The following is a 25,030-nucleotide window of genomic DNA, read 5'->3' on the forward strand; positions in this document are numbered from 1 at the left end:
ACTTTGAGAACCCAGGTGCATCTGCAAGTGGTGGACCAGTGAAACAGAGCAGAACAGCCCTATTAAAGACATTTTTCCTCATGTGTTTAATTTAAAATTCATTGCATTAGAATTTGGAAATCATGTGGAATTTAAAGGCATTAATTCAGATTCCATAGCACAGTGTTACATAACGAACAAATGTATTGTATTATAAGGGAAATCCCATTTTTCCCTGAATTAGAAATGTCTGTTGGAAAAAGCTGGGAATATCTTGCATTTGCATGGAATACTTGCTACTGCCTCTTCACTCATTTGCTGATGATACTGCTCTTCCATCTTACAAAGTTCTTTAGAAGCTTATTAGAATTTACTATTTCAGGTTGGACATAGGCAGGCCTTAAATGCAGAAAAGGAACACAGACTTCAAACAGTAATCAAAAATTCCATTGCATGTGATGTCTTAGGAACAAGCTCTTCATTTGTTACTGAATGTTACCATCAGCCACATCAGACTTTAATTAAATTCCCAAGATCACAGTAAGCATGGACTAACGAAGTAACATGATGTGCTGAGCTCTTTCATTGTCAGTATGCCCTTGGACATGGCCCTGAGCTCTGGCTGACATGGTTACTCCAATGATGAAATGTGAGAAGTAGTGTTTAGTTTTGTATGCAAAAAAAATTTGAAATTATTGAATGAAGAGTTGGAAGTAATTAATTTTAAGTGCTGTTGAATAAGCATTAAGTTTTAAAGTCTGTTCCAAGGAAAAGTTGCAATCTCAACTTCTTTTGATGTCCTGTGTAACCTTGAAATTTATGGTTGAAGAAAAGCTGGAAAACATTACTGGTGATTAGAACTGGAGCTAGATATGTGAGAAATCAGTTCTAGTGGGAAGAGCTATGAATGGATTGTTTTTATGGTTGGGAAAGGTCCACTTGAAAAAGTAATTTTAGTTGCTTCCTGGACCTGGTTCTTTACATTTTAACCACAAAATACAGGAGGCAGAAATGTAAATTTGTAGAAGTCCTTGAGGCCAGAGGTAAGTGGGAGGAAATCTGTTAGTGAACTCAAACCAATATTACTAAAATGCATAACAAATTTATAAATGTTCAGTAGATTTTTGGCAGTAAGATGACTAACTGAATAAATTTTACAGCAATGTTGAAACAGAAAAAATCTGTTGTTCCAAGAACAGAAAAAAGACAAAAAGAAAGACGGCTTTCTGTTTTTGAAGTTGCCTGACAAAACACATAGCAATAGAATGCAAAAGGCTCTTTCTAATTGAATTACAAACTGTGTAATAGTTTAAACTGCAACAGCTGGTCCTATGAAGCTACCATATTCCTTGGAGACATGCTCCTTGGATTCTTTTAAGATCCTTACTAGACCAGTTCAAGATTGCATTCTAAGTCTTTGTGCTGAAATAGCAAGATGTATAGCTTAACAGCTCAGGCTTTATTAAACAATAACTAAAGTGAGGCCCAGCACATGGGGTTTGTCCGTGTCTAAGTTGTATTAATTTGTCTTTACTAGCACCCTTCTCCCTGTCTTGGCTCTGTTCTTTCTTGCATTAGGCTGTCACATCGTGAAGCAGTCACAGCCTTATAGACAACCCTTGTTTAATGGGGATTGGAATCACTGGATCCTTCTGGAGTGCTGCTACACATTTTAATTAATAAGTTCAGTGTTCATCCTGGGAATACTTACGAGGGTTTCTTCCTGTAGTTGAAGTTTCTCAATACATCTCTGAATTAGGTCAACAAGGGAAAAAGGAGGGTCTGGGAGGTTTTCTAGGCTTAATAAAGTAACTGCAATCACTTGAGTAAAAGTCTTAAACTTGCGCCAGAAAAGTACATTACTCTTCAATTGGTCATATGAGCTTGAATTCAGATTATTTCGAAGGAGATTGCCAGCTGTGCTTTAGAAACATGTCAAACACTGAATGACAAACTGTCAGCAAAACCCAAGACAATGCATCACTATTTATTTTTCATGTGGAAAGTTCATATGGTTTTATATGTAGTTGTTTTGCCTCACTGGTCAACAGCACACCAAGTAAAAATACCTCTTTCTTTGAAAACATATGGTGTTTATGTATTCTTAGAAAAATTTCAGTTGTGCTAATCCTAAATGCTTTTTTTCTACTTAAGTTTCCAAAATACTGTTTTTAATAGGGTCTTTTTTGTATAAGCCAATGTAATTGATATTTCTTTCATAGACATAATGATTTTCATTTGTTTAAGTGGAGATTCCTGTAACATTTAAACATTTAATTAAGGAAGACTTGCTATAAAGCAACTGCACATCAGAATGTATGGTTTTATAATACTGGATCCCGTGTCTTTCCAAAGGTATTCCACAGGTATATAAACTAATAAATTTGGTTTAGTAAAATGCCTATGGTACCTCTGGGGTTTTTTTCCCCATTTTTGAATGGATAATGCAGTGAATAACATTCTGATTCATATCAGATGAGTTTTGTCATGTCAAAATAATAATTAAGGTTTGCTTTAATGAAGACCAGGTTAGAGAAAAGAGTTTGATGTCTGATATGTGTGAGTTCACGCACCCCTCTCTGAAATCAGACCTCTACAGAGGAGATATTATGCATCCCTTTTACATATTGGTTTGTGACAGCTTGAATTCTAATTTTTAAACATGGTAATTGTTGAAGTGCAACACCATAATGGGTGTTGCCCATCATAAGAGGTGGGAAAAGTGGGACCCTTGAAGCTTATGATGAAGCCTGAAGGTGGTCTGACCTCTGATATGTCTCTCCTTGTGTTGCATTGTATTTGTGCCTTTAATAATAGCAACCTGCAGGAAGGAGAAATCTGAGGTTAGGAGGTGCTTTACTCTAGCTTTGAAAGTCTGTTTTGTTTGTCTCAAGGTGGGAAAAATAAAGCAGAGCCGTCTGCTTTTCTCATACAATGTAAGAAGTCCACCAGGCTGCCAAAAGCAGCCTTGGTTTGTAGATTTTCATAGTGTCCATGACGCTTGAACTCCTTGAAAGTTGTACTTTTTATCTTTTTTAATTATTACCTCTATAAACTTTTTCTCCTTTTTTGCAGTATTCTGTAACTTCTCTCAAGACCATCCCAGAATTATGTAGAAGGTGTGATGCACAAAATGAAGACAGATCAGGTATGATGCCCATTTCTGTCCACCCTTTATATTCTAGGCTTTTTTTAAAAATCATGTAGAATTTGGCAACAATATCTTCTTGGCAATGTCCTGTTGTTTTGTTTTTTCTCATTTATGTACAGTGTTCTGCAAACATGAGTTTCTTTTTTTTTCAACAGATGTTAGTTCATTAGAAGGAAAGAAAGTTCCAAAAAAGGATTTGGCTATATACAGATAAATGTAGGGCTTCATCTCAGCAGCTCCAAACCACAGTATGTGCAACAATTTACTTGAAAACCCGAGAAACCATTGGTGACAAGACGTAATAATGTAGGCGCCAATGAAAAAATGTTGGATACATTTACTACCCATATGGCCACGACCAGTCTGAGGGATGATGTTTTGCCAGAGTCTGAAACAGTATCAAGGATGCTACATGATAGAATCTACTCTAAGGCATGCTGTAATAGTTAAGATTAAAGCTGAGTTTTTTAGTTTAATAGTGTAAACTAAATGAAGAATCATGGCATATAGATGAGAACCAGCTGGAGACCTTCCCCCGCCCCCTGACAAAAACTGCATTCAGCGTTGTTTTTCACTCTGTAAATCAGATTAATCCTCTTTTATTTTTCTCTTCCTGATGGAGGAGAAATGAATTGGTAAGAGAAGCATTTTTGTTGAGCTATGAAAAGTTTATTGTGCTTTTTGATCCCCTAATTGAACTTTTGTTAATGTTGTTTCATCAAGTAATTTTATAACAGAAATGGGAGATCTGGAATTCATGGGATGATACAAGGACATGAACCATGCTATACTTCAGCAGCTTTTGTTTCTGTATTTCCTTTCAGACTTTTTAAAATTTCTATTGTGTTTAACTTAAGTGGAAACTTTCTGATTGCTGTTTCTTCTAACAGATTTATTAAAGGCCAGGTCACCACATGCCACTGTCTTTGACAATAAAGAGAAGCAAAGCTCTCCTTATAATGCTTTCAGATTACTGCCCACACAGGGCACAGCAGTGATTGCACACACAGTGTTTGTTACTTGTTACAAGCAAGAGCAGAGAAGTGTAAGACTCCTGATCCAACCCCCTCAAACTGCCCTATCTCCTTCTACTCTAGTGTCCCCCATCCTCCCCTCCATATTCCCCTCTTCCTTCCTGTCCTCCCCTCTTACACCCTGATGTCCTTCCCCTGCCTCATCCTTATCCCTTTTCTTCTTTCTTCTTCCTTCCTTCTTGCTGGTTCTTCCCCCTTTCCTCATCCCTTGCATCTTGCCATCTTCCCCCTTCGTTCCATTTCCTTCCCTCTTTCTTCCTGTCTCCTTCCCTTCTTTCCCATTCTTACTCCCACTCTCCTTTCTCTCTCCCTGTTTTCCTATTGTTACACCATTCCACAACTGTTCTTCTCCCAGTCTTCTCTCATTCCTCCTGCCTCTTTCTCTACTCCTTTCCTCTTTTTCACCCACTTCCTCCTCCATCTGCTCCTCCTTCTTCCCTGCCATTCTCCATAGCATTTGATGCCTTGTTGCTCCCCACATTTCCAGCATTCTCTCCCACATTCCTCCTCCCATTCTTCTTTCTCCATTTAAAATAGTAAGGATGAAATACTGGTTATGAGCTCTTCCTTTGTATTGCAGGATGCTGACAAATTACTGTGTATATCTCTTGTTCCATGGTTGCCTCTGCAGACAGACATTTTTTGATTATGATTTTAATTACATCAGTACTCATCTATTCCCTTGAAAAGGGGTTGACAGAAGCAAATACAGGGATTGCTGGAAGACAGTAGTAGCTCTGGGGAGTGTGCCAGTGGAAGTCAATTGCAGATTGGTTAAAAGTCTTGAGTAAAAAGGAGCTCTTTACACTGATAGTAGTATTGGCAAAGTGGAAACAGTCCTAAGAGCTGGGTTTTCTTGCTACTTACCACTTATTTTGGTGAATAGGAGATAGTACTGAAATATTTTTATTTTTACTCTGTTTAATCACTGAGTAATAATATAGTGCTGAACAGGAGTGTATCACTTTACATGCCTGTACAGACTTCAGTATGTCCAGTCTTGAAACATCAACAGAGCTGGATTCATCAACATTGTGTAAGGCCCTATTTGGTAACTTTTCATAGTTGCTTTTGACTAAGTCTTTTGCCTTCACTGTACAAACACATCATTAAAACAATTAGATCATTAAAATAATGTTGTCGAAGTATTGATGATGTGTGCTGTTTTTTATGAAAATAGATTATAAGTCTTTCATACCATAGCATAAAGCATTCATACTATTTTAATTTTGCATTCCACTGTTAATTCAAGTAGTTACAAATAAAAGAACTCAGAGATTTTACGAAGAGCTGATCCAGCTTTCTACCTCATACTGCCTTCTGCTTAGTTAGAAGTTGCATTTTTCCTTTAAAACTGAGTGGACTGTGAAAGTAGAACTATCCAAGACTAATTTTTAGAACTAAAAATTAAGCAAATGTTGTCTATAGATAAGACATGTCATAGTCTAAAAAGCAGTTGTCTGTCATCTTTGTCTCAAAAAAATACTTAGTTCACTAAGACAGTTAAGACAAAATTATGAAGAAAGTAAGATTCAACTTTATACTTGAGAAAATAGTGATATAGATATAGATATAGATATAGATATAGATATAGATATAGATATAGATATAGATATAGATATAGATATAGATATAGATATAGATATAGATATAGATGTACATGTACATGTACATGTACATGTACATGTACATACACACAACTGTGTTCACCAACGGGATTGTTAGAACAGATGTAAACCAAACATTATTGAATTACTTAACTATATGACTAATAATGTGAAAGTGCTACTGTTCATTGTTTGCAGATAAGTTTGGTAAGTACCCCTGTCCTGATTTTCTTTCCCCCTTTCATGTAAACATTGAATAATAAGTTAGTAACATATGATAGTATTTGCTTACATTGTTTTCAAATTACTCCAAGCACTTTTAATCCTAGGCAGATAGTGGTGTTTAGAAGTCAGTGAGTCTTCTCAAGCATTTCACATAATTCCTTCAGCAGATTTCTTTTTTTTTTTTTTTTAACTATTTCTGACTACCTGCAACTTTTGCTTGAATTACTTGTTCTTTTGGAAAGGAAGGTATTAGAAAGTCTGACAAATGTTTTCCCAGTTTGTAGTTTTTCCTCCTTGAAATGCCACTATCACCTACCTCCCTTTATTGGACAGCACTGGCTGATGGTGTGTATTGTTGGGAGGGACCTGTTCCTGCCTCACTCTTTTGCAAGATGTGCATGGCAGTCATGCAGCAGCACAGTCACAGTTCTGACTCCTAATCAAAGAATCACAGAATGTTCTGAGTTGGAAGGGACCCACAGGGATCATCACAGTCCAGCTCCTGGCTCTGCACAGGAGGACACCCCAAGAGTCACACCACGTGCCCCAGAGCATTGTCCAAACACTCCTGAGCTCTGTCAGGCTGGGGCTGTGACAGCTTCCCCAGGGAGCCTGTTCAGTGCCCAAACACCCTCTGGGTGGAGAACCTCTGATACCCAGCCTGAACCTCTCCTGACAGAGTTTCAGGCCATTCCCTCTGTCCTGTCCCTGTCCCCAGAGCAGGGATCAGTGCCTGCCCCTCCTTTCCCCTCACAAGAAGCTGTGGCTGCACTGAGGTCTCCCCTCAGTCTCCTCCAGGCTGAACAGACCAAGTGCCCTCAGCCACTCCTCACAGCTTCCCCTGCAAACCCTTCACCCCCTCATGGCTCCTTTGGACACTCTCACAGCTCAGTGTCTTTGGTGTGTTGTGGCCCCAGAGCTGCCCCAGCACTGGAGGTGAGGCTGCCCCAGCTCAGAGCAGAGCAGGACAATCCCCTCCCTTGCCCGGCTCTGATGCTGTGCCTGATGCTCCCGGGACACTCTTGGCCCTCCTGGTGCCAGGGCACTGCTGGCTCAGGCTCAACTTGCCATCAGCCAGGAACCCCAGGGCCCTTTCCATGGCTCTGCTCTCCAGCCTCTCATTTCCCAGTCTGTCTGCACATCCAGGGTTGTCCCATTCCAGGTGCAGAATTTGACACATCCCCTTGTCAAATTTCATACAGTTCGTAACTGCCCAAGCCTCTAATTTGTTGAGGTCTCTCTGCAGGGCTTCTCTGTCTTCAGATGGAGTAACCAGCTCCTCCTAATTCTGTATCATCTGCATCTTACTTAGTATTCCTTCAAGTTCTGCATCCAAGTCTCTTATGACTTCTCTGAGTCCTTCTTGGATTTAGGGAAATTCCAAGAGATCCTTGAAGCAAAAGTATATGTGCCAATACCCCCAGACTACTAGGGGAAAGATACATGGTATTGGCAAAAAAAATTGCAGGGAAAAGTAAAATTGTGGTTTATCCACAATAAATCGTGCTTAAGGGAAATTGTGTTTTCAACAATCATGCATCAAGATAATGATCTTTTAGGTAGCATAATAACCACTAAAGTGCACATTATCTCGGTTCTTTAGAGCAAGGTGCTAATTAAGTCTAAGGCTTCATTTTAGCTCTGTACAAGCCATTCACTTAAGAGCTGGACTCAATGATCTGTGTGGATGCCTTCCAACTCAGATTCTGAGTCACATATTCTGTGATTCTGTAATTTTTTTATCTTCGAAAATAGAAAATTAAAGAGTGTGGTTTAGAAATGGACCTAGCTAGCACTTTTTTCCTGAAATGAGGTATTAGCCAGAATGTCCGTTGGTTTCCAGCACTGTTTAATATAGACTGATGAGCTGAAACACAAATCAGTCCTTTGTGCTTTCATTATTAAGCATGAAATTAGTTATATCCTTTCTGGGCAAATTTTCTAAGGACACTTGAACAAATGGTTCAAGACAACTGTGTTCAGCAAGCTTCATTGAACCATGTCATTGTTGAAGTGTATTCTGTTATCTTTGACAACTTTCACTTGTCATTTAATGAATGTTTCAAGGTAAGGCAATATACTACTCTATATCTTTATTCAAAGTTTGGTGAAAACCAATTCACTTTTAATGTCCAGCAGTTACTCTTCTGCACTGCTTTATTCATTCCCAAAGAAACTGCCATTTGAAAAATTATTCAAAATACTAGTTTCCTAATTGAGAAAAATAAATAAATCAATGAACATAAAGTTACAAAAAATTTCCATCTCAAGTTCTTGGTAGTTTTTAGTTGTATGGGAAAATAAAGTAAAATTTGATTTGGAATTGGTGTTAAAAGGCATGAATTTCAAGACTTTTTCCCCAAATATCTCACAGGTAAATATGTCTGCAACAGTACAATACTGATTGGATCATTCCTTGGTAGAATGCTGAAGAATTTTCTTAGTAAAAAAACAATTGTGCTAGTTCTTTTCCTACCCAATTTTTGCATTCTTCCTCTTCCTTTTTGTGCCAGAATGACCTTTTCTGATTTTTTATTAGAACTTTGGTTGCTACCTTACTTTTACGTCCATATATCTGTCTATACAAGAGTAAAACAAATTTATTGATTTCAATATTTTCTTTGACTTTCCTATATTCTCTACTTGAGAATAATGGCTTTTGTATTATTCTTCCTCAAGCCAAGATAAGAAAAAAAAGATTAATTCCCTGAGACACATAACGTTTGAATTACCTGGAAGAGGTGCACTGTTGTTTAAAAACATTAATTATTATTTATCCTGTATAATCTTTCTTTCTTCTTTATAGTGACTTGAAATTCCACTTAAATGGGAACAAACTTTCTCCATTCTTATCCATGAAGGATTTTTCTTTAATTCAGGTTCTCATGCTATAGAGCTTACATTAAAGAACTCTAACATGTATTCCTGGTATAGGTTATTGATACGTTAAAACTGTAAAACAGTGCCACCTTCAGTCAAAATGAATTCAGTTAAATATGAGTTTTATGATATTAATAAAGGAGTAAATGGGTATTTGGATCTGGCTCCAATTATCAGTTGTTTTGTAAGAGACAACCCTTCCTCTATCATATGGAGCCCACATACTTCTGTAAGTGTTGGAGATACATTGTGATAACAACCATGAGTTTTTGGAAAGTTTCTCTAGTCTAGTCAACACCTCAGCACCTGTATACAAAGTCAGAATCACAGTGCCCTAAATGGACCTGGAATTAATGCGGGTCTTAGTTGATTTGAGTTTTTATCACAAGGAAGAAGCCCAGGCATTTCTTTCAGAGGACAGCAGAACTCCAAAAATTTTGTGTAGACTTGCTTCAGGTCCCCTCCCGATATTACATGAGCAATATGTTGAAATGCTGCATTTAAAAAAATATGGGCAGTCATCAATGCTATTCACAAACTTTCTTAAAGTAAAACATGGTATTTTCATCCTACTCAGGACAATTTAGAGGCAATTTGATGTTTGGCATTAGACTGTAAGTATAACAGAAACTACCTGTCACAACTATAAAATTTCATCTGTGCATGAGGTTGTCTTGATGACTGGAGAAAACTCAAGTTCCCCTGTAGTTCTACAGATGCTTGTACACCAGGTAAAACTCCACCTCTCACCATGCTCTAGACATAGAGATAGTTGAAATATACTGCAAAGTCAAAAGATGCGTCCAACTGGGAACAGGGATCAATTTTGATTCCTAAAAATAGTATCAGATGGGGATTAAATTGAAAGAGGAGTTGCCTCCTAGTTGCCCTTTTTTCTTCTTATTTGCCCCCAGTAATTCTAGGACATCTGTAAGTAAATAAATAGATAAGAAAATCCGTAAATAAACTTGCAGGCCTCTGGACTCATTTGCATTTTGTCTTCCTCAAAAAAAACCATAGAGCACAATGCATTGTGAAGAACTATGTCTGCAAATTTGACCCTTGCAGGTTTTTGTCAGATAAAGGGTTTTTTGTGCCAAAGAAAAACTTTGATACCTCAGGTCTGTCATGCAGCTAACACTTCTTTACTAGTGTGAATGAAGCCTGCAGTATTTGTGTTCTTTGCTCTTCTTGCCTCAGTAATACAATAGTAGTCTCTTATATTAATGAATAAAAGTTTTGGAAATCAGTTTGATACATACTTGGGGAAAAAAATTTTCATCACCTTTTAGGAGTGTACCAGAATTATTAGTCAGATTCTGGAATCAAATTAGCTGCTCCACATTCTAGCCCCCTGCCTTAAAGTCAGGCCATCTTTTACTGTTGTTTATAAAATAATCAAACAGTATTTATTTGACCCAGACTTTTAATGGCCCCTGTCTGAGTTCATGAGTATGGAGAGATGAGCAAGAGGCTTTTCCTCTGGAGCAGCTGTTTAAGACCACTCAGAGTAACTCCTGCTGTGCTGGTGCTTTGGAGGCTGTAGGCAACACTTGCTTTTGCTTCTAGGGGAACAAGCATCTGAAAGCTTCAGTATCATGTAGAGGGGAACTGTGCTGTAACTGCCTAGGGACTGATGCAGCTCCCAGGGAGTAAATGGCACAAAGAAGTACTGTGCCTGCTGGTCTGGCTTGCTTTTGTCCCTTCAGCTGTATGGTTAAATGCTATATTCTTATCCTTTACTAAAAGCAGTGGAAATTCATCATCTTAGTTAAGTGAAGAGGGTGTTTTAAGTCAGTAAATATATCGCTAACTGGTTTTGGTGATCCAGTTTGTTGGTTTTTTTTCCCCTGGAAAAATAGTGTTTGCAAAAAAAAAAAACCAAATCAATGAAAAAACAATGAAAAAATAATGAAAAATTGAAGTACCTTACTCTAACTTTAATGAAAGGGGAAATACATGACTTCACAATTATCCGAGGCAGATTTGCAATAAACATCATTGCTTTTTCTCAGTGGTTTATGTAAATGCATGTTATTAAAGTTAAAAAGTGGAGAAAGTGAAGTAACAAAATAAATGTAAGCTTAAATAAAGTGATGACAAACAAAATGTTGATGCCTTTCCCTCTGCCTAGACCCCTGTGTTGAAAGCAGTGTTTTCATAAAACTCAGACAGAATTCATTTCCATACTGAGTGCTTAATAGTTCCTGTCAGAGCAAAACAGCTGGGAAACATATGGTATCCATTTCCCTGTATCACTTGGAAAAAATTTCACATGTAAATAAAACCAACATAAAAGTATAGGCCTTTGAACCTAGAATCTTATACAATACATAAATAAGTCAGTACAGTGCGTTCTTTGTATTGGCCCACTAAGTTACATGCTTTTTGATTATTATTATTTTTATTTTTTCTTCGGAAATGTTTTCTTAAGTACTTCCAAAAGTATTAATGTAATTTTCAGACATCCATAACTACTAAACCATACTAATCTTTATCTTCAGATATCAATGTTGCACTGAAAGTGTATATATCTATTTCCTTAGGAAGGTGTTCATGGCCAATTGTGTGTTTTGACCACAAATTAGATCCCACTGATATGCAGTTAGCACATGTTATAAATCTGCTTTGTTTAAACAGTATTCTTGACTTCTAGAGTGCGTTAACTCTTAGTGTACATTCAAAGGGGCATAGAAACTGCCTAAATGCTTTTTTGGTTTTAGTGCTGTCCCTCAACTGAAAATAGCAAAAAAGAAAATTATTTGCCAGAATTCTGCTAATTATGAAGATCATCAATATCACGAGCTGGAACTATGAAGGAGTTCAAATTCAGTGGGATTGAGTTCAAATTCAGTAGGATTAAGAGTTTGATTGACTTGAGCTCCTTCTCTCAAGTCAGATTCACTGGTCAAAGTATCCTGCAGTGCAGTGAAAGAATTGTCTGTAAGGCCAGAGCTAAAGGAGTGCATGTGGGTGTGGGTGTACACACACATATATATATATTATACATATAAGGGATGGAAAGTTTGACAGAGAAGCCTAGCATAGAGAGGAGAAGTTCAGAAGGAACATCACACCTCAATAAGCAGGGTCAATTTTTAGATCAGAAAACCACAACATTATTTAGGTTGGGAGTGTCCATCTAGTTTGATGACTGTGCTTATGCAGGGAGCTGCTAGGGCCAGTTAAGCCAGGTCTGTGTCCAGCTGAATTCTGAGTATGTTTAACAATGGAGATTTCAAAAAGTCTCTGGGCAGCTATGCCAGTATTTGACCAGCCACACCATTTAAAAAGTGTTATGTGAACATAGATAGGATTTCATGTATTTTACTATGTGCTGGCTGCCTCCTTAATGATGAGGTTCCTCCTGACCCTTTCCTTCCCCAAGCTGAACAGTCCCCAAGCTCTCAGTTGATGTTCATGAATTTCTTGTTCTTGTAAGAAAAATATATTTTCCAGAGGAAACAGAACTTAAAAATTGAACTGTTGCTATTGGTGATAAAACAAATCCACTAAAAGGTTTTGACTGACTCTTTTGTTGCCCTCCCAGAAAATCATCCTACTTTTATGATGCCTCTCCATGCAGAGCAGAGTACAAACTAACATCATTGGACAGGCTGCATATAAATAGCACTAGGCCATTATTCACAGAATGGGTCTGGTTGGAAGGGACCACAGCGGGTTATGTGTTCCAACCTCCCTGCCCAAGCAGGGTCATCCCAGGGCAATGGCACAGGATTGTGTATGGATACAGGGAGGGAGACTCCACAGCCTCTTTGGGCAGTCTGTTCCAGTGCTCAGTCACCTGCACAGCAAAGAAATTCTTCCTTGTGTTCAGGTGGAACTTCCTGTGTGTCAGTTTCTGCCTGTTGCCTCTCCTGCTGTTGCTGAGCACTGCTGAGCAGAGCCCAGTCCATCCTCATGACACTCTCTTCAGATATTCATAAATGTTGACAAGGTCCTGCCTCTGTTGTCTCTTTTGAAAGCTGAGAAGGCTCAGCTCCCTCAGCCCTTCCTGGTAAGAGAGGTGGTCCTGTCCCTTCATAATAACAGCCCTCTGCTGTGCCCACCCCAGGAGTTCCATGTCTCTCTTACACTGGGGAGCCCAGACCTGGACACAGCACTCCAGATGTGGCCTCATCCGGGCCAGGCAAAGGGTGAGGATCACCTCTAATCATTGCTGGAAATGCTTTTCCTGATGCACTCACATTGTTGGCTCATTGACAACTTGTGCTCTTGGTTAGAACTTGATTAGAACTAATTATTTGTCATCATTACATTATACATCCTTGAAGAAAGTTTCTTTTAGGAATGCAAAATTCTTCTCTTGATAGACATGCCATTAAATCTGTTTAAATATGGGTCTGGCATATTATCATATAATTCTTGTTTCCAGTGTCTGGCTGGGTGTATCTTTAAAGCATGCTATCATGTCACATCTCAGGTAGCACTCACTGCTAAATCAAATTCCTCTATTTTGTCTAGTTTCCAGTAGCAGCTGGAACTGTGGGGTCTCAACTCTTCTTGGAAATGCACAGAAACCAACAGGAATTGCAGATGTGTGCAATAAATTCAGACCAGTGAAGAGGGTTTCTCCATTAAAGCACCAGCCAGAAAGCTCTGAGAACAACGAAAGTGATGACCAGAAGAACCAGAAGGGAGAATACCAGAAAGGCAATGATTCTCAGTCTGCACCTCCAAATGATGACCAGAGTCCAGGAGAAGGAGAGAGCCTTAAAAGCAAAAGCACCGAACCTGCTGTTCTGCTTGGGGAGCTGGAGCACTATGACCTGGATATGGATGAAATTTTGGACGTGCCTTATATTAAATCAAGTCAGCAACCTGTTCCTTTTACCAAGGTAGCTCCTGAGAAAAAACTTTTAAGCGTGTGTTCAACCATGAACGGTCTAAGCATCAAGAGCTGTCCTGCAGGGAGCACAGAGAGCTCGCCCACTGGCGGGACGCAGTTCTGTGTGCTGTCTCCTGTGAAAGGCGCTCAGCTGAGAAAAACGCAGCCCATTGTCCTTGATCAGCACAAGCATTCACCAGAAGAATTAGAGCTCTCCCAGCCTTCAGTTAAGTGTAGCTCAGCCCATGAATCTGAAGCCCAAGGCAAGGGCTTCCTCAGCAGGACGCTTGCTGATCCTCACGCTCACAAAGCTGAGAAGACTATGCCGAACTGCCACCGGAGGACTTTCCACCTGCAGACAGCAGTGGCAGAGAGCAAGCAGCTGGAGGAGCTGGGAATGAGCTGGAGCAGCACAGGGGGCCCGGAAGACAGGAATGAAGAGGTGAAAAAAATCAAGAGCATCTTAAACATTGTAAAGGAAGGCCAAATATCTTTACTGGTAAGTATAATCTTTTTCATAAGAAACATAGAATAAAAGTGATCTATGATTTGGTTTATTAAGCCAGCAAGCTGATGAAGTTCTTATTTTGGATCACTGCCCTTTTTATCTTATAGGTTCCTTAGAAATTTGGCTTATGGACTTCCAAATGGAAAGTATTAATATTTAAATAAAATATGTTGCAAAACCAGGACGCTACTTTTATGTATGAATGGCCAAAATTGATGTTTTATGCAGTACACTGAAATGATGAAGGCAGACATTTTAACTTACAGGATCACTTAAATATCAAGTTTAAATCCTAACTGAGTTTTGCCTTTTACATTTGTAGGTCACTTTGCTCAATTATTGCTGGTTTACCACTGTTGTTATGTAGAGGTTGATGATGGGAACAGAGGGGCTTCTGTTGTACTCTGATTATTATTCAGGAGTGTTTATGCTGTGTTGTTGCAGCAGCATTCTCAGGCAGGAGCTTTCTGTAAAGCCTCATTGGCCTCTGACCCATATGAAGGTTTTTTCAGTAAATTCTAGCACTGTGATCAGGCACTGTCAATGATGGTTTCCAAAGTAACTGCCTGCAAGTTAGCAGCACAATGATGCAGAGCATGTGATCTCCACACAGAACAGCTGGTGAAGGCACAGTGTATGTATAAAAACTGTTTTTGTTAGATTTTTGTTTAGCTTCTCTGTTTAGCAGTCTAGCTCAAGCACAAAGGCACATAATTTTAACGTAGAAGCAGGAACAAAGGAAGGTATTCACAACTAGACACAGGCAGAAGAGAATATACTCATTAAGAAATTAAAGCAAGTTAAATTCATGCTGAAAGAGAAATTGGGGGGGTGGGGGGGGAGGAGGGGGGTGGCACAAAGAGGACATCTTAGATAAGAAAATGCATATTTTTTCCAAACTGGTTGAAACCCCTTCTACACTAGCAGAACAATACTCTGGCAAGACTGCATAACTCTAGGAACTTTGTTATTGCTACTCCTTGACTCTATCTTTAATATTTTTTAATATTAATGTTTTTCTTTTGGAGTTTCTCAATCCAGTTGTTTTGTCTTTAAGTTAGGACTGGGCAGAAATAATGTATTACATCATGCTGGTGTAGAACTTTGAGTAAATATCCCAACAGTTTTTTTTCACATAAACAAGCTATCACATAAAAGTCTTCTGTCATTTTAAACTGTTTAAACTGCATTTTAGAGGATGCTTTATATAAGCTACCACTTTTGTGATGAGCAAAATTAATCAGCAATGTCTTTCAGAAGTTATGAATGTTTTCTTTTCAATTACTCATCAATATAATGCCAAACGGAAAAAAAGGAGAGAAAACTCAAAACAGACAGAAATTATTAAATGTGGGTATTTTTGCAGCTACCTTGTTATCAGATTAGTGCAAAGACTGGAAGGCACTTGAGATCTTGCACTGTTGCATGACAATTGCATGGGAAGGAGAGAAACTTGACAATCAGTTGAGGCTGTGAACATCACACTTCTGTCCTTATGCTAATAGTACCCAGATTCTGTACAGTGAAGTTAAAAGCTCTGGATTTTGACTTGTAAAAGAACATGCCTGTTGGGAAACATCCTTGTGTTTGGCTTGTGTCTGGGGCTGTGAGGATAAATGTATCTTTTTATCCCGAGTTGTAGCTAACATACGTCTTTTTTTTTTAACAGCCACATTTAGCAGCAGATAATCTGGATAAGATCCACGATGAATGTGACAACAATCTGTTGCATGTAGCAGCATCAAAGGGACATGCAGAATGCCTGCAGCATCTCACTTCTTTGATGGGTGAAGACTGTTTGAATGAACGAAACATTGAGCAGCTAACTCCAGCTGGATTAGCAATAAAGGTAACGAGCCCTTTCCCTACTGTAACCTGACATAAAGGTCATTTACTTTCCTCCTGTGATGGCAGTAAGAAATGCATCCAGCAGGATGTTTCTTTTCGAGCTTTGAAAGTGAGGGAAAAAACCCCTGTTGGCTGGTACGACATTAACAAAGTAAAATGGAATTAATGTAACTATTGTGTAATTAGTGTAATTACACAGATGTAATATCCACTGTATAACAATGACAATTTTTACATTGTTGTCAATGCATATGGGTTACTTTTAAAATCAGTCTACTGAATCTTAAGACAGTTTGTTATATTTCAAGCAGCTTTCACTTAACTTGGATTTACTTGTTTCTTAGGGAGGCATAGCAATTTCTTATTTAGAAATACCTTGTATAATCTTGTAAGATAAATGTGATAACAAGTTTACAAAGGATAAAAGCACCTTGAGGTGAAAATTCCCTATTGTCTAAAGCAGTTCATCAACACTAAAATGTACATGTTGCAGAACAACATGTGAAAATCTGAAAAAAATAATGTCCAAGTTTACAGGAAAGCTTATTATGTAGGAAAATATGGAAATTCAGGATGTTGCTACACATAAATAAAAGATAGTGCATGAAGGCTGATGATATAGCCATAGTTATTCTGGTTCTTTAGTGAGAGTAAATGTCACTCCTTTTATCCTCCAAATACCTTTAGGACAAAGAAGGAAAGAGGTGAAACAGAACCAGAGTTTCTGTTTCTTTTGGGGTGGTTTATTGTTACTTGCTTCCTGGATAAAGTTTGGAAACTGAGACTTGTAGATTCCAACCTACAGTTTTCCATATTTGAAGCATCATTTCAATGACCTAGGGCCCTAGTGCAGTTGTCAGGTTTGGGTTCTTTTGTTTTTCTGAGCCAAGGCGTATGATTAGAAAATTAAAATGATACCTAGGTGTACTAATGAAATGCTCCAGATTCTTGGGCCATGTCAAACTGTATAGTTACAGTCTGCCAGTTTAGGGTCTTACAAAATTTTAGCAATTTTTCTTTCTTGTTTTTTCAGGGTAGGTATATAATGTGTTTGTAAGCCAATACATTCTGATACTTATCCCTTTTCCGGAAAATAGGTGCACATCCCACACATATTTTACTATGGGTGCACCCTATAGAACAATATTATGGGAGTTACAGTGATACACAGGAAGAACAAGAAAAATAAATGTCATTGTGTCAGTGGTGAAAACCACTCTGGAAGTAAGGATCAAAAGCCACAAGATTTAGTTAAGCCAGATCACTTAAAGGGTGTTGCAGAAGTTAGCAGTGACTCAGGACAAGTCCAGTCTTGTAGGTCATCATTAAAAATATTTGTGCTGGGGCACCCTCACTCGCAGGAAGAGCGCCAGCACATTTACACACCCTTCTATGAACGACAAAGTATACTCAAGTATTATTGGAGGTAAAGGAGCTAATTGTTAAATAAGCCAGCCTTTCTGCAGAAAAAGATAAAAGGTGCTGTTGGCTTATTCTTTAAATTTGTTATCAAACTGGAAATTTTTAATAACTCTGATAAGCTTTTTGCTCTCTAGTAGATGTGTTTAGAATGGAAACAGCTGGAATTTAGTTGATTTTTTTTGCTTATTTAGAATGGTCAGCTGGAGTGTGTTCGGTGGATGGTGAGTGAAACAGAAGCTATTGCAGAACTCAGTTGCTCTAAAGACCACCCAAGCCTTATTCATTATGCAGGTTGCTATGGCCAGGTATGACTTTCTCTTACTTTTTCAAATAGCTTTCTTAGATGCTTATACAAGAATTTAAGTTAAAGTATGTGCATAATTTTGTGGCTTTTAATTACAGGTGTTCTGAAGTAGCTGAAGTATAGAAAAATCTTTCCTAACTTAATCTGTATAATTTTTTCCACATTTTTGCTCTAAAGTTGCTTGTTTGTTTGTTTGTTGGTTGGTTGGGTTTTGTTTTCTAAGGTTTGAATAATGGCAAGGCAAAGATTAGGCCACATTAACCATATTAGTATATTAGGCCAATCAGTAAATCCCAAGAATGTCTAAAGAGATCAGCTGTCATCTGGACAACTCACAGGGCACATCAGAAGAGAAACAGAATTTTGCAATTTAGGAATTCATTCTATTGGCAGTGAAGTATGGTGGAACTTGAACATCATCTGTCTAGCTTTAGCCACTTTCATTGAAAACTGCATACGAAAATCATTCGTGGATTCACAGAATATTCTGGTTTGGAAAGGACCCTCAAAGATCATCTAGTCCAACTCTTAATTAAATGGCCCATATGGGGTTTGATCCCATAAGTTTGGTGTTACTAATATCATGCTCTAGCTAATTGTAAATCAGTCCTGTTTCACACCTAACTTGTCTATTGATATAACAATGAGACACCACTGAAGTGCTGCATTCTACTGCTTTGCTAATATCTGGAGGAACAAATATGCCACTTAATTGCACTACATTCTCTTCCCACAATGTCCATTTTTTCCTAAGTAGATCTTGCAGATCCCTCTTCAAGGGACCTTCTCTAGGATCTACTGTGAAAGAAATAGTGATCAATTATTCTTCTCTAGTCTCTTTGGCAAATGGACCATTTTATCCCACAGTTTCTTTGAGAGACAAAAATAAATTATGGAATCACAGAATCATAGACTGGTTTGGGTTGGAAGGGACCTTAAAATCATCTAGTTCCAACCCCCCAGACACTGGCAGGGACACCAGACCTCACTGATTTTGTGCTAATGCTTTTTACTCTTCTTAAGAGAGAAGAAACAAAATATAACCACTAAGAAAATAACTTTTTGCTGGTGTGGTTGTCTCATTAAATGCCATACAATTATTGTGGCATGTTTCTGCTGCTGACTGCTTCTGTCCAAGCATGAATTTACTGTAGGGACGGGGAAGGAGATGAGGCAGGTTTGGAAGGCTATGGAGCTGGGAGTTTCCCTTTTCTCCTGCTGTTTCTATATGCATGCAGATACCCTTGTTTTCATGCTGTGCACACACCTCCTTTTTCTACACTTTCCTTTTTTATGCAGACATTACTGGTGTGAGGTAGGACCCTGCTGGACCTACAGATTGCTGGTGTCAGCAAGTTTGCTGTAAACCCAGCACTGAGGATACAGAATATGTGAGCTAGATCAGAACTGGATTAGAGAAAAGAGTGCTTGCTACTGGGAAGAAAAAGTTTGGAAGAGAAAGTTACATGTGAACTTGAATTCATATCTTCACTTGATTAGCCTAATTTTGTCCTCATCTCTAAAGATATTTATACAAACTAAAGCCAGTGAAGTTTTGGAGTTTTTTTCAGTGAGCTGTGCTATCTACTGCCAGAAACAGATCTGGCACACTTTATCTAGATTCTTTTCAAAGCAGAACGGAAGCTCTACCACTTAAGAAACACCAGCTACAATCACCCACCCATGAAATTTGAAAAGGTGATATATAAATTGTTGCCAAATTTTCTTAGCTATCTGAATGCCAAAGAAAGTTCACATGTAATACCAATTATCTTTTTTTTTTTTTTAATAATCCATAAACAACCTTCAAACATGAGGGAATATTGAGGCTGAATGAGTGCCAGACTATCTTACCCAACTGTGTTAAGAAAAAAAGAAACTTTGAGAAATTTAAATGCTTACTTGGCACTGTCCTGGAAGCTTTAATTTATTTTACCATTACTTACACAAGAGATAATCCATGTAAACACTGGTCTTGGCAGAACTACAAGAGTAATATTTTTACAAGGAAGACCTGTTATTGAATCCTTTTCTAAGATAGCCAGTCCATCCGTTGTTTCCCCAGGCATTTGACATGCATGCCATATTTTTCTTCAAGAATTACAATTTAGAATGGGCAACAGAAGGGAGTTCATACCAAAGTTCCTATGTTAAAGGTCCTCAAACTATGGTCATGGCCTGCCTCCAAGGACATGTCAGCAACATTTTATTTTTCCAGTAGGAGAGAGGGCCACATAAATTAATTTGATGAAGAGAAGAAAAGCTCAAAGTCAACCTGTAGCCTGGTCATCATAGCTCCTAGCAAGGGTTTAAGCATGAAGTTATGCAAGAGAAACCATGGTGGTTGGCTGGTCTTTTCACACTGGGTGTAAGTCATGAGGACATGCCCAGCTGTGCCTGGCCCAGTCACCATGTCACAGGAATGTGGTGGTGCAGTCAGAGGTGCTCATCATCCTAGGCCTGACTTAGAGCTTCATGGGGCTGGAAAGTCTTTCCATCAAGGATGTTGTGGTAGTGTGGACTGCACAGGTAAGAGGCAGAGAATGGGGAATGCCAAGGGTTTGTGGTTTTTGAATTCCAGAGAGTCTAGGAAGAATTTGGTCAACCAGACTAAAACATGGCTGAGGATTGAGAGGGGATCCTGTGCATGCCTTGATGGTGGTACAGTTTTGGAGACCACAGTGGGAAGGAGTGTATGACATTCAGATATGCAGACACCAAACAAAACATCTTTTTTTTACACCTCAGGATATTTGCTTTCCTGTCTATTGCCATTTTTACAAAGGCAGTGTGTTGTTTTCACTCACTCCTGCTCCTCTGCTGTGAAGGGATAATGGGAAGACCAGCTGATTTAATTAATATCAAGTGATGGGACCAGGATTGGCTGTAGAGTCAGTACTCCTCAGGATGCTAACCCTTCCTTTCATAGGCCATGTAATGATTTAAATGGTCCGTGTTAATTGTACTTTCTTTTCCAGAAGTCATCTGATAAAACCAAAGTCAGCAGCCTGTCCCAAGTTTTCTTGAAATCTTTTTGTAGAGAGATTTGAATTATTGTAGGTCTAGAATATGCCAGAGAGGTGTTAATAACTGTTAAAGCGAAAAGATTTTTGGTCTTATAAGTAACAGATATACTGAGTAATTTATCAGCATTTATCAGTTCCTATTGCTTAACAAAAAAGTAGTTGTTTTTCACTGTCTTAATCTGATGAATTTTCTCACTATCTTTCATTTTGTCTGAATGAATTGAAGACTATAAATCTATTCCCAAAAACATTTTTCTTGCAAATACATAATATGAGTGTTAATAAAGTGAAATGTGGCATGTTTTGGTATATGATGATTTTGTTTTCCCTAGTTTTAAGTGAAAAACGCATTTGTTTTCTTGGGGATTTTTGGTCAAGGATAAATTTGTTGGAACATAAACTGCTTGAGTAGAACTATGACCTTGTGCCTGTGGTCACTTACTGCACAGGTAGTCCTAACATGATTGAACAGAGTCACCCAGCCACTTGATTTCCTTGTTGATAAGATAAATGACTAGAAAGCATCATTTGCTCCATGCCTATTGTGATCATAAAACTGTAGAACATCCTTAACATTCTAGTCCATAAAATGTTCCAAAGAAATACATAATTTCAAAGCTAGAGTTCTCTTCCAGTTTTGCAGATAAGTTTTGCTAAAATATTTTCCTTTTCCTTATTAAAACATAAGGGCAATTCAAAGGGAGCAGTATAATCCTTCTTTCTAGCTGGCCAACACCACTGGCATATTGAGAAATTGCTCTAAAGTATTTTTAAAGGGATATGTGATCTGTAGACATCTTGGCTGTCAGCTGTGTTGGGCATTCAGCCAAGGAGAAGTAAAAATACCTATGCCTTCACCCTGTAATAAGAACAAAATTGCTGCTGAAGTGAAGATAGGAAGAAGATAAGTATCAGAGAGAGTAGCCCTCTGAAGTAGTAAGCAGAGACTCAGATGCTTGAATGGGCAGAATCATACTGGAATAGCTCTAGAAGGGTCTGACAATTCCTCTCCTTTTCATTGAGATCAAAATTTCTGTGGTACTTTTACACAAAAAAATGCAGGTTTCCAGCCTTTTTAGAATTTTCTTTCTCCATTTTTATTCTTCTCTTTTCTACTTAATTACTGCTCACAGTACTATATGTGCTTTCAGTCCTGTTTTATTTAGGTCTCCCTTAGTTTTCCACATTTATAATTTTGGGTGATTATGTACTTATGTGTCACAGAAGCTACTGAGGTGCTGCAGGTTAAGTCTGTGGATCAGCATTTGCCTCAGCAACACTATAATCTACAAAGCTCCTTTGAGCTGGAGCTCTGAGTCAGTATAACAGGATAGATACCAATGCAAGATACGAAAAAATACATGTTCAAATAAAAAAGTTTTATGCTAGGATATAATTTAATCTTTTTACCTTTTCAAATAGAAAAACTGGGAAAGCAGCTGAAGTCAGCTTTAATGGACCCCACTTTTCTATGTAATCTGTAGATTTTTTCTAGATTTGCAGTATCGTATTCATTGTGGCAAAATTAAATGTAATCTGAATTGGCATGGAAAGTTCCTGGAGAAAAATATTTTTTTTCCAAATAAACCCCCCGGAGAAAATAAGAAATCGAATAAACTTAGTGCACATATATAACTCTCCAGTGTTAGAAAAAATACCCAAACAAATGTGTATTTCATCTGCCTACATATCTTGGTTTGATTTGGGTTTACCAATTCTAATATATTCAATTTCTTTTAGGAATTAGGAGCAAAGACAAGGCAGGCCTAAAACTTAAAAGGATATATAGAAGAAATGTATTAATAATACAGAAAAAATAAGAAATTTGGAATAAGATTTCCAGATCATTCCCTCTTTCCCCCCCACCCAACTTCCATATTTCTTAGCCACGACATACAGAGAGCACTTCAGTCAGTTTTCCACTTAAATAATCATTTCAGTTCACACTAGAGAGAAAAGTTCCTTTTTTTGGTTTAGGCATAGGGGATTTCTTCACTTCTACAATTTGCATCCCCCCGGGGAAAATTTGCAAAGCGTGGAACTTCATCCCATCTTCACAATCTTTCTAGAGCTGTGTTATGGGTTATGCCACACTTATGGGGTATTACTTATAAGGGCAAGCTGTTAAAAGACAGAAATTCTCTTCATCTCTTTTTCCATCAAATGTCTCTGTCCATCTTTCCAGTTTCCAGAACGGAGAGCCCCATTCCCTCGGGGCAAAAGATGTTTTTCCTCAAGCACTTCAACCCCCCAGTGGAGTTTTCCACAATTTAAAGGAATTTTAGTGTAGTCCAGTCTCCCCATAGCCCACAAAAAAAGGTTTTTCAGCCAACTTATCCGTGGCATTTCTTCAATCTCTTCCCACCAGGAGACTTAGCTTCCACTTCACTGACTTCAGTAGACTCCCTGCTTTATTCCTCTCATTCAGGGGAGCTCAGGAGATCTGCAGTCTTATCCGAGCATTAGAAGGGTTAGAACTGCACCCCGAAGATGAAGGGAGCCGTGCCAGGATTTTTCAGGTCGCTCAGGGGAGACTCGGCTGGGCTCTGTCCCAGCTGCACTTCCCCAGGCTGCCTGGGCACTGGGGGCTTCTCCTCCCCCTGGCTGCTTCCAAAACGGAGGCAGGAGCTGTGGCCACGCTGGGGAAACTAAGATCTTAGCAAATATTTCCCTCTCCCCTGGCCATCAAGGCTCTTAGCCGAAGGACGGGAGGCTTCCCAGGCCCCCCCATCCCTGCCCAGCCAGGCCACATGGCGAGCGGGGCCAGGCCCGGCCGCGCCAGTTATCGCCTGATTTCCTGACAGAAGTGAAACGGACCAGATTAACTTTACCAGTGTGATTCATGCAAGAGAAATAGCTTTTTTAATTGGTTTCCCAGGCTGTCAATTATTAAATCAGCTTTGCGATTGGTCCCTGCATCTCACAGAGGAAGTTCTCATAGAGGGAACAGCCTCTGTGTCTTGTGCTTTGTGCTCCTCCTCTCAGGTGACTTGGCATGCACAACCAGCACAATACACACTCTCACACACACACACAAAAGAAGTTTTTACCTTAGTTTTGGCTTCCAGACTTTTAGTGACAAGTGTTTGCAGTCCAAGTGTGCCCATTGTGCCCTACATACAGGACATACAAATGGTCCATGAGTCAATAAATTGAGTTCTTAGGGTAGCTTTATTTTCTGGTTTTAGTTGTGTTGCTTCCTCTTTAGCCCAACCCCGTAGAGATGAAGAATGATTATATATTTGAAGAATCTAATCTGCTCAGCTCTGTGATCTGAGCATAATCCTGTTTTAATTTTCCAGAGGGGCTTGTGAAGTCTGTCCAAATTTTGCAACCTGATTTTCAGATTGATATATGGGTTATTCTCCCTCAGGTTTCATCACTAACACAGAGACATCCACAGTCTTTCTGTACAATTTCTCAGAATGTGTTACAGTACTCGTATTGTAATGTCTTTTTATGAAATAAAATATTTCAGCTTTTTTTTCCTTTGGGGGAAAAAGAAACCCAAAAAGACAAACCAAAGTCCCATTATGCACTAAGCCTACAAAGCCAGGACAATTGGACAGTATTAGTGATAGATGACAGCACCAATATTCCTCTAGTATATTTGGTTTTTCATTATTTCTTATATTATGTAATTTTTTTTGCCTTTAGGAGAAAATTCTTCTGTGGCTTCTTCAGTTTATGCAAGAACAAGGGATTTCACTGGATGAAGTTGACCAGGATGGAAATACTGCTGTTCACATAGCTGCTCAACATGGCTATCTAGGATGCATACAGGTAGAGTGATAGCTATAGGAGAAACCTTTAAACATCAAGCTTGGATGACAAAAAAATTATTATGGGAAATCTGAGTGGGAATAGTTATTGATACATTAAAATATATCTGAAGGAAGAACTTTAAACCAGTGGGAGTCAGAAAGAAATATTGAAAAGTACTGGGTTTTTGATTATATGCTCGAGTATATTGTTGTAAGCCTCAACTAGCTTGTATGGCAAGATGAAAGCATGATTATATTGTTTATATATAAGCAGCTAGTGTATATGTTTTTGTGTTACAAAAGGGCAGCCAGTGCAGATATGCATACTTTTCTTATTACTCTGATATTTTCCTTCTGTTTCTTTTTCCATTGAGTAGTTGTAGCTCTCTGGCTTAGGGGAAGTATGAAAGATAGCTTTGTTGAACAATTTATA

At 38.6% G+C, this 25,030-nt stretch overlaps 1 protein-coding gene across 2 annotated transcripts in view; it reads left to right on the top strand.

Annotated features, from left to right (window-relative positions):
* Window positions 1-25,030, top strand: part of SNCAIP (synuclein alpha interacting protein) — an 89,974-nt gene that overhangs the window by 43,439 nt on the left and 21,505 nt on the right. For both annotated transcript variants that reach the window (XM_079331585.1, XM_079331584.1), the window contains exons 3-7: window positions 3,055-3,127; window positions 13,362-14,224; window positions 15,903-16,082; window positions 17,695-17,808; window positions 24,491-24,616. In XM_079331585.1, coding sequence (XP_079187711.1) covers window positions 3,055-3,127; window positions 13,362-14,224; window positions 15,903-16,082; window positions 17,695-17,808; window positions 24,491-24,616 — 1,356 coding nt within the window. The remainder of the gene's footprint in view (window positions 1-3,054; window positions 3,128-13,361; window positions 14,225-15,902; window positions 16,083-17,694; window positions 17,809-24,490; window positions 24,617-25,030) is intronic.

Source organism: Erithacus rubecula (assembly GCF_903797595.1).
Source record: "Erithacus rubecula genome assembly, contig: SUPER_Z_unloc_5, whole genome shotgun sequence".
In the NCBI taxonomy this organism is placed as follows: Eukaryota; Metazoa; Chordata; class Aves; order Passeriformes; family Muscicapidae; genus Erithacus; species Erithacus rubecula.